The sequence below is a fragment of the Pagrus pagrus genome, assembly GCF_965226575.1.
Source record: "Pagrus pagrus genome assembly, chromosome: 1".
In the NCBI taxonomy this organism is placed as follows: domain Eukaryota; kingdom Metazoa; phylum Chordata; class Actinopteri; order Spariformes; family Sparidae; genus Pagrus; species Pagrus pagrus.
Genome location: NC_140185.1, coordinates 20049960 through 20062899, shown reverse-complemented (window position 1 = coordinate 20062899; position 12940 = coordinate 20049960). Strand labels below are relative to the sequence as shown.

At 42.9% G+C, this 12940-nt stretch overlaps 1 protein-coding gene across 1 annotated transcript in view; it reads left to right on the top strand.

Annotated features, from left to right (window-relative positions):
- The first annotated feature begins 46 nt into the window (after positions 1–46).
- The window catches only part of galns (galactosamine (N-acetyl)-6-sulfatase), a 21334-nt gene continuing 8440 nt past the window's right edge, over positions 47–12940 (top strand). The window contains exons 1-11 of the mRNA XM_084357142.1: positions 47–390; positions 669–792; positions 2215–2289; positions 2428–2530; positions 3028–3171; positions 3968–4034; positions 5712–5839; positions 5943–6082; positions 6174–6277; positions 9347–9492; positions 10521–10623. Of these exons, the coding sequence (XP_084213268.1) occupies positions 271–390; positions 669–792; positions 2215–2289; positions 2428–2530; positions 3028–3171; positions 3968–4034; positions 5712–5839; positions 5943–6082; positions 6174–6277; positions 9347–9492; positions 10521–10623 (1254 nt within the window). The 5' untranslated portion in view covers positions 47–270. The remainder of the gene's footprint in view (positions 391–668; positions 793–2214; positions 2290–2427; positions 2531–3027; positions 3172–3967; positions 4035–5711; positions 5840–5942; positions 6083–6173; positions 6278–9346; positions 9493–10520; positions 10624–12940) is intronic.

The following is a 12940-nucleotide window of genomic DNA, read 5'->3' as shown; positions in this document are numbered from 1 at the left end:
TTTATCGGCAGTCCTTGAATGCACCAAAAATCAAGGAACAATTTAACGTATGTTTACGGTTCGGCGAGTTAATCCTGATGAACAGCACCAGCACATTGATTAGTCAACGAAATGAATATCGATTAAGCTCAAAGTTAATTCAAAATCTTAAAGCTTAACGAGTCAAACAAGTGCTCTATTGTGTATGCGCAAACATTGCGCCGAAGACCCGCATGAAGGCAAAACAAACCACTTCCTCGTAGTTGCTGCTCATATGACTGCAGCACAGCAATGAGAGTGGTACTGTGTTCTCAAACTGCCTTTCTGTTTTGGGCAACAATATGTTGTTCCTTGGCAGTAAAGTCGGGAAATGTTTCATCTCCAAACATCATCATCATGCTCATGGATGACGTGAGTTAATTTCTGTTTTGTTTTGTTTTTTTTCTGTCTGAATTGACTTCAGTTCATTACATCAGCAGCTCAAGTTATGTTTGAGCAGTGAATGACTTTGAGAGGCCAAAATATGTTTCCCTGTTCCTTTCCTTCTCTGTGTGTTTGTTTTCTCTCATACATGACCATTGTAGCCTGTATAAAGTGTCTATAAATGTGTTGACATGTATGTTTTACTTTTCTGGATGTGAATATATAAGCAGAAGCTGTTAATAACCTTTTTCCCCTCTGCTCCTCAGATGGGTTGGGGGGACTTGGGGGTGTTTGGCCAGCCATCCAAAGAGACTCCCAACCTGGATGCCATGGCTGCTCAGGGCATGCTGTTTCCAAATTTCTACACTGCCAACCCACTCTGTTCCCCATGTGAGTCAGCAGACAGTGTTGTGAGACCGAACCTGAGCCAGATGTTTCACAATATGTTAATTCTGTTCTCTCATCACAGTTGCAGCCTTCTATCTCTACTTTTTATTGTCACATCATTAAGATGTTGCAAGAAAGTACAGCCGACCTACCAGAGAGCAACACTTGTTATGTGCTCAAAATAAGCCTGCGCATCGTCTCGTTCAAATACAACATGGAAAACAGAGATGAAGAATTGAGTTTGTGTGCATTTTGGAAACTTACAAAAGCCCAGCAAAACAATTAAGAAATGTTAGATAGTAAAGCTGTTTAGTTAAAGCATGGACGTACTGTATAGGTTTTAAACTGCCTGCAGAAATAAGATTAGATAAAGGTAGATTCAGGGCTCCAGACTAACTAACTTTTACACTTTATCTTTTAGGTGCACCAGGTCGTAATCGAGGTGCACCAAAAAAAAAACCACATTTTAATGTAATTTCTTAAGAAATTATGTAAATGATTGTTCACAGGAATAAAGGTGCAGAAAAATGTTTTTCTTCATTTAAATCTAGTCATGGAATGTAACTAAGTAAATTTACTCAAGTGCTGTATTTAAGGACAAATTTGAGGTACGTGTAATTTACTAATGTATTTCCTTTTTCTGGGACGTTTTACTTTTAGTTTATTTGATAACTTTAGTCACTAGTGACATTACATTAATAATTAACTTATTTTATTGGCAGTCAGATTCAAAGACACACTCAAAACACATTCTGATAATCGGAAGATCTAATAATTGTTGAGGCAGTTCGTCCCATAGTATATAGTATCTACATGCATGTAAATATATATAATACTTCAGTTTGATACTTAAGTACATCTACTATCAAATACTTTAACAAATACCTTTTACACCACTGTTTAAATCAAAGCACATGCAGCAAGAAATTTCAGTCATAAAAATATTTGTGTTTTTTTTATTTTTATCTGACCTGCTGAATATCAGCTGCATCGGTGCGACCAATGCAAATCTTTAGTCGCACTCGACAGATTTTTGGGTTCTTGTGCGACCAAAATAGTTGCACCCTGGAGGCCTGTAGATTAGATACATAATTGACCTGAATCTCAGCCATGAATAGCAGTTGCTTGGTAAAGAGTATTGGTCACGGTAGTTACGCTAAAATATATTCTGAAAGATTATGATGAACACATCAAAACTGAGCTGCCAGAGCAATCCATGTTTTACTACGACAGTGAAGTATAATGTTGAATTTTCTTATTTAATTTAAGAATTTAACCAAAATACTTCGCAAGTTGGAGAAATCTTCAGTGTGTGTGACATTGGTGCATACTTCCCTCTTTTAGCTCGAAAGTAAAAAAGCATTTGTAAGACCAACATAACAACTAACCCTAACTAATAACGTTTTTCTATCATATTAATGACAGCCAGAGCTGCACTTCTCACCGGGAGGCTGCCAGTCAGAAACGGTTTCTACACCACGAATGCTCATGCCAGAAACGGTACAGTCTCAATATATACTTACTGTGCAAATTATCCAGCTGCGAATAATTTTTTGCAGGTTTTCTCATTACTGAGTCTATAATGTGCAATAAAGTCATGGAAAGTTTTTGCACACTAAATTTTGACCTTTTTTATAGCATACACACCACAGGAGATAGTGGGAGGAATCTCTAAGGATGAGATTTTGTTACCCCAGATGCTGAAGAAAAAGGGCTACGTCAGCAAGATCGTTGGCAAGTGGTGAGCTCTTTATCCTCCTTTAATCCAGGAGTTTTAGAGGTTTCTGAAGTTTTAGAGGTTATGCTGATGATTGCTGGTGATGACGGCTGTGGCTTCAAGGAGGCATAATAAACTTTCCAAAACAAAGTTATAAAGTGCTTTTACATGGTTGACCAGGATCAAAACAATTCAGCACAGCAATGAGGCAAAAAAATAAGAATACAGAGAGGGGTATCCATTAATCATGTTTGGCTGTGATCCCCTGTCTCTTCCGGTCCACATGCTGAATTGTCCTTGAGCAAGATACCAAACTCTAGATAGCTCCTGATGGTCAGTGCCTTGCATATGTTTGTGTGTGTGAGTATATTATGCTTTAGAAAATGATGCGTAGTAGCACAAGAATGCATGATTTGTACTTATTTATAGTTATCTAAATTCAAATATGCAAAAACGTGTTAAATGCTCTGTCAGTCACTTTGCTCTTACAGTGTGTGAGTGCTCTTTGTTTGTCACTACAGGCATCTGGGCCACGGACCACAGTATCTGCCTCTGGAGAAGGGCTTTGATGAGTGGTTTGGTTCACCAAACTGCCACTTTGGCCCCTACAACAACAGTTTTAGACCCAATATCCCCGTCTACAAAAATTTGGAGATGGTGGGCAGGTATTATCACACTCTGCACTCAGATATACATAACAGCAGACAAAGCATGAGGCTGAGAATCTATAAAAATCTTCTCTCTCCATGACTCAGAGGAATAGTTTGGCTGGCTGCTCCTCTGGATGAGTGTAGTCTCTCCCCTCCTCTTCCTTCTCTGTACCAGCTGTGCTTGTGTATTCCATTTTCCGCCCATTTGTTTTCCCCAAAACAGCCATATGTGTATTCAGGGTCATTGGAACTGGCAGCCGGGCGTGTTTTTCGCTTAGCCGTGGGTTTAATCAGCGCTGCATACCTGGGCCCTGGACAGATATGCACACACACATAGACACATGTACACACAGACACACACGCACGCACGCCCTCAGGAGACGGCAGGTTGCGTTGGCTGTATGCGGAGACACCTGGAGGAAGTGAAGCGTAAGGAAGAGAGATGCCTGTCACTGCTTCTCTGCTCGCCGCGCCACGCTTCAGCAACACCTCATAACAGTTCCCTCTGCTCAGCTCTGCTGAGACTTCCCAAATATGTCTTTCACCGAAATCTCCTGCAAACACAATCCGCAAGAGGGAGATTTGCTTCCAGCGTCTTGATGATATTGTCTGTGGTAGTTTCGGTCAATTTGGGGGCAGATTGAAAGCCCTGACAATACAATCAGGTCATCGTAAGAAAATCATTTCACGCGGTTGAATAAGCAGAGGAGAGATGGTTTGGTGTTGCCTCAGCAGGCATTCAGATGGGAGGATGGCTAACTAACAATGAGGGTTTATTTAATGAGTCATGTGAACCCACTTGTTTTTCCAGATTCTATGAGGAGTTTCAGATTGACAGGAAGACTGGAGAGTCCAACCTCACACAGATCTACCTGCAGGTAAGCTGAGGCTCACCAGTCCTTTCTCAGATGATACATCCCTTTCAGCAGAGCGGAGAATGTCAGGTACCCAATTTCGTTTCACAGTTTCTTTAGCGAAGCAATTAATAGAATACAATAGAATGAAATATAATAGATTACAACTTCATTGTCCACCAGAGTGGGAAATTGTCTTTGCCTCACCAAAACAAAAGCCCAAGAACATAAATCATCTATTTAACAAATGTAAAAGTGCAATCAAAGCCTGATTCTGGCCTTTGATCATTACCACTCTTTTCACCAGCAGAAGTGGATTGTTGACTTTTGCGCACGCCCGTCTTGATTATCTCCGCTGCCTACGTTAGTCCCTCCCATTCTGTTCCGGAAGGGATCAAAAGCAGCCCGCAGAGACACACTGCATGCTTGAGAGGTGTAATATGCCATCACAAGAAGAGGATGGATCTGTCAAGTAGAGCCTCGTAAATCTCACATTAGTATTTCTGATGGGACTCGACTGGTTTCGGGAGCGCAGTTATTAATGTGGCTGATTGTTTAATGAAATTGAGACAAAACTTTGAAATACCAGCTTACATCTCTGGTTGTAAAAGCAGCAGAAATACAGAAGTCATCATATGACATGTATGTGTTAGCAATGGAAATAGCAATGTACTATATCCAATGCTAAAAAGTATACACAATGGAGGAATTATAATATAATGTCATTGCGTGTGTGTCAAAAGATGTCAAGAGTCCAAGCTGCCCTAAAACAGTTTTGGGAGGTGTGGAAAAGTAAAGTAAAAGTGGAAATATACGACATCATTACCACTAGATCTCGAACTAGAGCATCTCAGACCATAACAATTGTGTGTGTCTTTCACTAAATAAAATTGAAAAGAGAAAAAACTATCTCAGATTAGGCTGTAGAATTAGGCAGCGCTGATCAAATATGAATCAGCTCTGTGTTCTCCCTCTAGCTCCTGTCTCTTTAAGGCCCCTCCCAAATACTCTCCTGTGATTGGTCAGCTCACAGACGGCCGAGCCAGCACCGCTAACAACAACAGAGCAGCTGTGCTAAATCAATTCTTATGTGCCAAACTAGGCACTAGGTGGAAATTATGCAAAATGTGTGACATGGTGACGCAGTGTGATGTGAAGAAGCCGCAGAATTAAAGGCGAGACCACTGACGAGGCTTTTCAGGAGAGATGAGCTCCCGTTTGACCTTTGTCATTTTCAAGATCTTTTACATTCACAAGAATCTGTATCAGAAACATATTTAAGTGAAATGTTTAGCTATATTATGAGAAAGTCACCAGGTACACTTACATGCAATAACATGCTTGCACGTCCGGTCCGGCTACCAAAACAAAGAACAGAGACGGCGAGATAACAACACACACAGATGAAGTGAGATGTCGTTTTCTATTCAGGACACCTTTTCACCACTATATGTTTATATAGCAAAGAGTTGTTTGCTTCTATATGTGCCGCATATTAAACAAAGACTGAGAATAACACCTTCTATCAAGGGTGTGGTTATTGCAAGACAGTTGTATGAGACTACATTACTTTTAGCCAGGTGTTCCAAAGAGAGTGTGCTACATACTGAATACATAGATGAGTGAAAAAGAGGTTAACAGTATTAATGTGAATGATGCAACAGTGAGTTGCTTGGTGTCTGTGTTGTAACACCTCTACAGGAAGCCCTTGGCTTCATACTCGATCAGACTTTGGACGAGCAGCCCTTCTTCCTCTACTGGGCAGCGGACGCCACTCACGCCCCTGTCTACGCCTCCAAACCATTCCTCGGGAAGAGTCAGCGAGGCCGGTACATGACATTCGACCGTACTTACTCTTTTATCACAGAAGGCTATGAATGAATGTGTCTCTCATGGGGAATGATATAAGCTGCGATTGTCTCTGTTCTGTAGGTACGGTGATGCAGTGATGGAGCTAGACTACAGCGTCGGGCGGATCTTGGAGTTTCTGCGGGCTCTTCGCATAGATAACAACACTTTTGTCTTCTTTACCTCTGACAACGGCGCTGCTGTATCGTCAGGCCCACATGAAGGTAGGCACTCAATCGAAATGTACTTCTCTGTGCTCCATGTGTGTGATTTAATACACAAATATATTTGTTTTTGTGCCTTATGATTCCTCAGGTGGTAGTAATGGGCCGTTCCTCTGCGGGAAGGAGACCACTTTTGAAGGCGGCATGAGGGAGCCTGCCATTGCCTGGTGGCCTGGACACATCAAAGAGGGCACGGTGAGAACGCCGCTGTGATTCAGAGAGAACAGAAATCAAGAATAAAATCCAAGACGATCATTCACTTAATCCTCGTCATCTACTCTGGAGACTGGACTGTAGTTGGACTCAGGATCCAGAGCCACTTTTCTTTTCATCCAAGTTGCTCCCTAATGTTCTGCCTATCAACAGGTACCAGGAGCTGAAATGCTCTCTGTAAAACTGCAGGCGATGTATAGGACTGTAAAGCAGGTTGAGAGTAAATTAATAATTATTCCACTAATCCTCTCTTTTGAATGATTGTTGCTTTTTGTTTCATTTGTGTATCATTTACCACTTTGTGCGCGCTCGGTTGGAGCCGTAACAACTTAATCTTGACTATGTTCAACTTCTGTCGAGAAACGGTAAAGACGAACCACGCGATTGCGGCCGCAAAGCGTGTGGGCGCGTTCACCACCGTTCCCTCAAAAATATTTGGCTGGAATTAATGCCCCAAACTCTCTCTCTCTTTCTCTCTTCCTTTCCCCCCCCCTCCCCAATTTAACCCCCCCACCCACACCGTGATCCTCTAAGCCTGTGCGTTCTGCAAATGACTTTTAATTGTATTAGGGGCAGCTGTGACACGGGGCTGTGACGCAGAGGGATTTGGTGGAGGAGCGAGCGGAGGCTGCAGTCTGCAGTAAGCCTTGCCCCTGGCTCATCTCACAGGGGTGTGCTGGGGCCTGATAGCACAGCAGAGTAGCGAGGGAGAGGGGGATTGGGAGCGTCTTAAGCGGCTAATCTGTTTGTGTGTTTGCTGAGGTTGGATTGAGCTGTAATGAGGACTTCAGTATCTGAATATGCCAGGCGCTCAGGATAAAGGAACGGAGGGGTGGCGGGAGGGTGTTGGTGGTGGGGGGGTACAGGGAAGGAAGCAAGGAAGAAGTAAAAGAGGTGGCTGGTGTAAGAAAAGAGAAAAGGAGGCTGGCAGTCCCACACTGCCAGGAACGTTGTCGTGTTCGCGGGGCTTTGCTGCACCTGTGCCACATTATAATTGACCAATGTGTCCGCGTTTACATGTCTGAGTATTTTCTGTACGATTCTGCACGCCTACATATATATACATGCTTTCACATAGACGTTGGGTTAGTTGTAAGTGTGCCTGATAACTTTCTAAGAGGCACAGAACATCACAAAACACCTACGTGTGTGTGTTTGTATCTTCATTTGCTTGGCTGTGAGAAAGAGGGTCAATAGATCCTCCCTGAGGCTCTCTGGGGTTGTGATGACAAAGCTGCTTTGTTGGAGCAACTGTACTAACTCCACAGCTCTGGATTTATCAGTGTGCTGCTTGGGAGGGAGGACAGACCATGCACACGGTTGACCCCCCTCTCTTATTTGTAGTCTTCTGAAATCTCTGTTGATCTGTGCATTGAAAAGTCCATAAGCTCTCGGAGCAAAATGCTGGAGACAACAAAACAGCCACGCAGGCCTTTGTTAAAGATGATTTCAGCAGGTTTATTGCACAAACTGAGCACAGAAGTTTTTTTGTGTAGATGACGAGATAAAAAAACTCACTTCAGTTGTCTTCAGAGACAAGAAGTATTTTATCAGTGGATGAATCTGATTGATGAAACTTCCTCTCGTGTTTTCGGATGGAAGGTGGTGTACTGGAATGAAGGAGCACGCTCGGTCTGAAGCAGGTGCGGATTCAGCATTCTCCCAGTGCCTCGGGGGGTGATGGTGAGGGGTGGTGGCTGCAGGAACAAAGATGGGGAAAGCGGGCGGGTGGGGGTCTCTGCCCCACACTGTTGTCGAGCGTCACAATCCCTTTTGTTGCGTCTTTATCAGGCGGCAGACACACAGGCAGAGTGGCAGCGACAGGGATAGAAGCACTGCCTCCCCAGATAACCAACATCACCACTCACGGCGCAGAAAGAAATTAGAGAAAGAGAGGGAAGGAGAATGTGACATTAATAGAGAGTGATGAGTCAGTCAAAAAAGGGAAGGAACAAAGGGTGAAGAAAGAATGAAGTTCAGCGTGGACTGCAAAGAGGGCAGAGCTAATAAAGGCTGAAAATAAAAGATGGAAACTCATGAGATAAATTTGTCTGAAAGTTTGGAGTTTTTGGTCATGCAAGTTATTACCAACTAAATGTCAGTTTAGCTTCTTCTTGTGTCCTTTTGTCCTGTCTTCTTTAATGGTTTGTGTGCGTCTGTGTGAGGGGGACTTTAAAAAAAAAAAGAAAAATGAAGTGAAGGACTAAATCTGTGAGTGTTTGTGTGTGTTTGTGCGTGTGTGTGTGTGTGTGCGCGAGAAAGAGTGTCTGGATGTGCAGATAGATCATGGAATGCATTGCAAAGCCTTTTCTGTGGCTAGTTCTGTGGATACAGAAGAAAAGGGAATTCATTTCAGTGCTTAGGAGCTTGTGTGTGTGTGTGTGTGTGTGTGTGTGTGTGTGTGTGTGTGTGTGTGTGTGTGTGTGCGTCTGTATGTGTGCTGGCTGCCGATAGGAGCACAGCGGCACATGGCGGTGCAGCTGCAGAGGCCTGATAGCGCTATCTGATTGTGAGCGTGCCGTCTCCCTCTAAGGCTCGCTCAGGAGAGAATGGAACGGAAGATCAAGGATGACAGCGAAAAAATGGCATTTTATCTGAAAATAGTTCAAAGTTTATAAATAAAATAAAGCTTTTCACTGGGACTGGGAGAAGGAGATAAAACACCAGCTCGCTCCAGCTCCAGCCGCCTGCTTGCCCGGGCCTTGTCCTCACCCTACTTCCTCTCCTCTTTTACTTCGCTCCTCCTTCTTCCTTTTCCCCTTCCAAAAAAACTCATGTAGAAAAAGATGCATTTTGGAGGTTCTTATAATAAACCTGCAAGCAAAGATTAGAGAGCAGACTGAAGCAATGCACCTCTCTCCGACATGTGTACACACAGCTGCACATACGAGCATCCTATCATGACTGTGCATTGTCACCTTGACTGCGTTCATGAAGTAAATCCAGCATACATTTTTCTGAATCCTGAATTCTGATTCATAGGTTGTGTAGCTTCTCATACAGCAGATAGTGATTGTGTTGTGTTTTAAGTGTCTTTGTGTCTTTTTACAGGTAAATTTCCAGTTGGGCAATGTGATGGACCTGTTCACCACCAGTCTCGCTCTGGCCGGCATCAGCCCTCCTAATGACCTAACCCTTGATGGGCTGGACCTGACACCAGTCCTGCTAAATCAGGACCCAGGAGCACTCCAAAACAGGTGAGCACTGTACACACACCAGCTGCTAGTTGGCTAGAGATATGTGGTGGCTGTTACCTTGGAACCAAACTGTGTACCACGGTAATGATCACATCCCTCATAGGGATGAGAGCAGTTTTAGTTTAGAGTAAGTGTTGGGCAGTGTTTTCTGTCATGCCAGCTGCAGTTCTAAGTCGGTCAGTTCAACTCTTCTCCACAAATATTAGAAGGATATTCATGGTTCCCAGACGATGAACCATGAATGACTTAAGTGATAATCTGACTCATTCTCTAGCACCATGATGAGGTTGGCATTTGTGGTTTTGAGTCAAACATTGTGCACAATGCCAAAAGTTACAACACTTATCACAATCACCCGAACCAGGGTCCGTCCGATTGCTGGACAACCGGCTCTACCTCCTGCGCTACAGCTGCGTATGTAAGTGAAATAGAGAAAGGAAGAATGACACGTTGGGTAACATATGCCATTATTCGTTTTATTTGACATCTTTTTTTATGCTTGGAAACATGTCTAAATATTCCATCCACTAGCCCGACTCAAATGTATGATGTTTGTACCCAGAGTTTACAAGCAGGAATTCTGGCTTTGAGTGGCCTCCCATTGTGCTTTTTGCAGTAGGAGGTCATTCATTTACAAGTTCTGAGTTGTGTGGAACGCAGTACAGTCCCGCAGGGCTTCAGGTATGGCTGTTGACTTCGGTGTTTGGTTTGTCAATCTGGGCTACTGTAGAAACATGACTGTGCAACATGCCTCTGTTGAGGAGGACCTGCCCCCTCTCTAAATATAAAAGGCTTATTCAAAGGTAACAAGAACACAAAAATTCTTAGTTTCAGATTATAGTAATTATACACTAATTAAACACAATTATGAATATTATATTCCCTTTCTGCCAATAGATCCTCTTATATCCCCCTAAATGTCACGCACTGAACCTTTTAAGTGTCAGCAATCCAGAAGAAAAGAGTGTTCAATTCACCTGGAGAGAAACAAACCTCAGCATTATTCTCCCTTTTCTCACTCTCAACAGGCCAATCTTCTATTACCGCGGGAATGAGCTGATGGCTGTGAGGCTCGGACAATACAAAGCACACTACTGGACCTGGAGCAACTCATGGAAGGAGTTCAAAACCGTAAGACTTCCTTTTAACACAGCAACTCTGTGCCATCTCTGTTTCCTCAGTTCCTGATTTGCACTGCCACATCCTCCCTCTTTGTCTCTCCTAATCTTTCTCAAACACACAAACACTTTCGCTGTTGGTGTTATCTTGAAAATGGCTCATCAGTTGACTGCTGTGTACATCAGAGCGTAATGAATATTAATGAAGAGCCCCCACATCAACGAACTTACATCATTCATCAACCAGTTGACTTGTTTGTTCAAACTCCAGTGGAGATTTTCTTCCTCTCCATTTACATACCGACATTTCCTGCTGTAGACTTTTGGCATCACGTAGCTCAAAAGTAAAGAAGGAATTGCTTCAACTCTGTGTTGATTAAATGTTATTTGAAAAAAGGTGAAACCTGACAGAGAGGCAGAGATAGTGTGGCCCGTCTTTCTCCTCTCCGTCCATAAAAACGTGTCCTCCTGTCCTCCCTCCACGGCTCTGTTTTTCCTGTGATCCAGTTTGTTTTATGCCCCATCGGTCGCTTAAATTGCTCTCTCCTTCAGGGCCGCTGAATCAATAGCAGCCTCCTTTATCAACTCATGTGAACTGAAGTGGAACTTCACAAATAATGGCGTCTGATTGCCTGTGAGTTGCCTATCGATTGGGTGTGTGTGCGTGTGTGTACATGCGAGAGAGAGAAGGTGGACGAGAGAAAACATGTATGTTCGGTTCTCTATATAGATGTGAACGTCTCTGTGTGTGTGTGTGTGCATGTGTGTTTTTATGGAGCAATTGTGTAGCTCCTACAAGGGAACGTTCAATTCTCCAATATGCTTCATGTCATTATGGCTGACTCCTTAAACTGTCCATCTCCTGTAACCCATAGTACATTTTATAAACATGGAAAATGTAAACAAACTGACTCTTGTCAGTCAACATGTTGAGCTGTTGTGAGATTGAGAAATGGTTTAAAATGTATCTTTAGAAGGAAAATGTGTTTGAGAGTCCCTCTATGGGAGGAATAGCCTGGATTAATGATCATAAAGGCTTCAGTTTAATGTCTCTTGCAACAGAAATCCACAAAATAAAAACCTCGGCTGCGGTAATACCTTAGAATATAATTTGGTTTTCGTGGCCCATGGTGAGAAATAAACAAGGGAAGATGTGTGTCTGTGAAGAGGAGCGAAATTACAGGTTAATAGCTGGGAGACGTATTGCTCTGTCCTGGCTGCGTTCATGCGGCTCAGCCATGAGGAAAATGAGAAATTTCACAGGCATAAATAGCTCTCATCAGACTCTCTCGAGGCAGTGCAGTGATGTTAATATTGCAAAATATAGTTTGTCGTGACTGTGGCTGCTTTGTATCTGGATTGCTGAGTAACCTATGCAACAGTAGGAGCTCTTCAGCAGCTGTGATGGCTTTTTTTTCCAACCATGTTGAATATTTCACAGGGTGATAAATGAAAACTGAAACATGACTTATTACCCAGACACCTGTTAACACCAGTTAATGAACTCCTAGTTACTTAACGATGAGCTGCGGCTCAAAAAGAGTTCTTTGAAGAGATCAAAATAGTTTTTTCATGTTTGTATTTCATCTTTACTTTGTGGGGTTTCCCTCTGAACTGGAGCCATGATTCGGAGGGATGGCTGGGGCCGCAGGAGGTGAAATTCTTGGACTGGCGCAAGAAGGTGAAAAGCGAAAACATTTGCCAAGCAGATTTTCTTTAATCAAGATCAAAACTCAAAGGTTCGAAGACAATCAGATACCGCTGCAGTTCAAACCATAAAAGATGCCAACGAGCGCTCTGGCGATGTTATTCCCATGATCTGCCAGGCAGTGTCCGGGAAAGACTTTGGGTTCCAGGGGGAGTGTGGTTGCAAAGCCGAAACTTAAACTTATTTACAAGGTATACCATGTTGTGAAATTGACGAAAAAATGAAAAAACACAAAGTTTTATGTTTTAATGTTTGTGGAATTATAGTAAAGCCTTTGTTTACCCAAATAAACCCTTCTGTTTTCATCCTATTAAAGTTAATTGAAGCTGGTAATAATAGTAATTATGTAATACCATATACCCCTCTGAAACCTTGATCATTTTTTAGACGGTCATTGCACCGTGGAGCGGAGCCTGATGCGTAATTTGACTCAACATGGGAAACGTTAATCAGCTTGAACAGGAAACGATTGATGGATTGATAGCCCTTGTTGGTAGAGCAATTTATCTGCGGTCGCTGGGTTTAACCCACTGTACGGTGGATTACACACGACCCCCACAGCGCAGTGATAGAACGCGTCAAATACACCAGTCAAAGTAAGGTGCTTTTAAATGCTCAGCCA